The sequence below is a fragment of the Octopus bimaculoides genome, chromosome 15 (assembly GCF_001194135.2).
Source record: "Octopus bimaculoides isolate UCB-OBI-ISO-001 chromosome 15, ASM119413v2, whole genome shotgun sequence".
NCBI lineage: Eukaryota > Metazoa > Mollusca > Cephalopoda > Octopoda > Octopodidae > Octopus > Octopus bimaculoides.
In genome coordinates, this window is record NC_068995.1 from 14,854,234 (window position 1) to 14,857,196 (window position 2,963).

Below are 2,963 nucleotides of genomic sequence, written 5' to 3' on the forward strand. Positions count from 1 at the left end.
ATATATATATACAGTGTACATTTAAACACATAAGAGGTATCTATCATAGGATTCCCTCAGGCTAGAAAGAACAGCTAAGTTCCAAACCACTATTAGGGATAAAATTTTGAATGGTGAATGTTTTTATTTTTCATTCCTTTCGAAATTTTATCCCTAATAGTGGTTTGGAACTTAGCTGTTCTTTCTAGCGTAAGGAAATCCTATGATGGATACCTCTTATGTGTTTAAATGTACACTGTATTTATATGAAGAAAAATATGTAGTTTATGGACTAAATCTAATATTTCTATTACCCTTCGATATTATTGATTATATATATATATATATGTATATTTGATGAGATTCTTACAGTTCCAGTCCACCAAATCCACTGACAAGACTTAGGTTGGCCCGAGGTTACAGCAGAAGACACTAGCCCAAGGTATCACGCAGTGGAACTGAGCCGGAAACCATATAGTTGAGAAGCAAACTTCTTGTCACACAGCCACGCTCACGCCTGTCTAACTGTTTTTTTGTTTTTTTTTTCGGTTCACGTTGGAAAAAGCACTGTGGTTCCCAACTTGAAGGTACGCCTATACAAAAGTAAATACTGACTAGGGGCCTGTGGGCGGAGTTCGAAAATTGAGTAACCAGACCATTCAAAATCCTGGGGTTCGAAACCACGGACCTATCGTCTTTAAAAAGAACACGTTGAATACTCTGCGCGTAGGTAAAGGGCCAGGATGGTCAGGGCTAGAATACCTTTGGTCATATGTCGACTAGATCAAGGTTGACCTGGGGTTAAAACAACAACAACAAAAGCAGTTGAAACGAATCAACGAAGGAGACTACGTAGTCGTCGATACGCTAGAAAATGCAACCAAGACTTTTCAAATCCACAATGTTATTGATTTTAGAGAAATAGAAAAAAAACGAAGAATATATCACACATAATAATCATGGATATGTGCAGAGATGAGATGACCACGGCTGGAACGCCTCTGATCACAAGTCAAATCGATCAAGGTTGATCTGGGGCTGAAAACAACAACAACCCGCTATTTAAAGATTCCGAACCAACGAAGAGCGCCTCTACGTCATCGATCGAGACGCTAGAAATAACAGTGAAATCTCTTCGAATCGCTCCCAACCACCATTTTTCAAAAAGGCATTTTGGATATAATCATGGATATACAAAAAAAAAAAAAAAATTCATGGGATGGTCACGGTTAGAAATGCTTTTAATCATATGCCAGCCGGATAAATGCTAATGTACTGCTAAACAAAACAAACACAATAGTTGAAATGAAAATTGGATCAGCTGTTGTTTTCTCTTCTTTTCGTATCAATGAAATGTTGATGTATGACTAGAAATGTCTAACTGGGGTTGCTGGCAGCAATAATAAATACATTTACGTCAACATAGTTAAGCTAACACGGATTCAAGCCTCTGCGTAGTTGTACAGCGTCAGAAAAATAGCAGCCAAATCTTCCTTAAATCATACCCTATTATATTTAAAAGGAAGTGCACACTGCATTATGAAGTCTAAACAAGTTTAAACAATAACAAAAAGATTTTTTTAAATAGATGACCACGGCTGGAACGGCTTTGATCAGAGATCATATGTTCTACTCTTAGATCAGTAACTAACCAGGACAACGTCCGATTGCTGAAAATAGCAGTCAAATCTTCCTTAAGACACAATCAGCTGTCTTAAACACAGAACACGGTGTATATATCAAAAATAATAATATAGTTCCTGGTGAACGGAAAGATAGGATCATCACGGTTGGAACGTATTTGATCATAAATCCAGCTAGTTTAGTTACTTGGAAGTAAACAAACTGTTAATATGGTCTGTTTCATTGCCATGATGAATCAAAATCAAAAGCACACACACACACATATACACACGTAGACGAAAAAAATAGTCTCTTTTTCAAATTATTTAACTGATTCAATTATTAACTGATAAAATATTTAATTATAAATAATAGGTTATCAAAATACATTTTTTTAATAAGTATAAATAAATGAACGAATATTTACCAGCAATTTAAAGTGAGAATTCTGAGTGAAAACATCAGGCGAGATTATTCGTGACTTATTATTGAAGTTAAATAGTGAAAGAAGCAACAGAGTGATGGCTATTTGCTGCTGTGTATGCGAAATAGCCTGGCTTTTCTTTTCTTTCTATTTTTTTATTCTTCTTAACAAGGCTACACCTTCTCTGATTAGTCTCTACCACTATGGCCTCACAGAACTCGAAGATGGCTACGATTGTATGATGGATCAGTAGTTTCTGTTTACTTCTTCTAATTTAGTTCAACAAGTTTAATAAACGACCAACCAACCCACTTTACATTTATAGTCATAACTAATGGCAATAGTTATTTTTCTTTTAATTCAAAGTTCAAAATTAGCATGTTTATCAACGTATATAAAACTATTAATAATTGCCCGAAGCATTAAAGAAAAGAAAGATATCTATAAGCATATTGTTCATGGTTATATGTAATTTAAACACAATTAATAGATAGCAATTTATGTAATTGTAAGGGAGCCTGTGGTGGGGGGTAATTTACAGAGAACGAAAAGAAATGTAACTTCTATCTTTTACTTGTTTCGGTCATACTGGGGCACCGCTTTGAACAGTTTTAGTCAACCACACGGACTCCAGTACTGGTAATCAGTTTAGGGAAGTATTTTTGCCGAACCGCTAACTTACGGGGACGTATACAAACCAGCGGCGATGGCGGACGGGGAGGCAAACACATGCACATACATACATACATATAATCCATATTAACTTAAGAGAAGAAAATGGTGAGTTAGTGATTAATAATTATTTATTAATAAATTGATAATCATTTCTTCCTACAGCTGTTTCCATTTATACTCATAAATTTATAATTTATTCCATGAGTATAAATGGAAACAGCTGTAGGAAGAAATGACTATCAATTTATTAATAAATAATTAT

The 2,963-nt window shown here is 34.9% G+C and overlaps 1 protein-coding gene across 3 annotated transcripts in view; it reads right to left on the reverse strand.

Annotated features, from left to right (window-relative positions):
- The window catches only part of LOC106876870 (putative neutral sphingomyelinase), an 18,927-nt gene extending 16,246 nt beyond the window's left edge, over positions 1 to 2,681 (reverse strand). Inside the window, exon 1 of one of the 3 annotated variants that reach the window (XR_008265606.1) lies at positions 350 to 918. Coding sequence is in view for 2 of the 3 variants with exons in the window: in XM_014925609.2 (XP_014781095.1) it covers positions 2,030 to 2,064 (35 nt within the window). In the remaining variant the exon portion in view is untranslated. The other 2 variants (XM_014925609.2, XM_014925610.2) reach the window with 2 other exon arrangements.
- Positions 2,682 to 2,963: the final 282 nt, after the last annotated feature.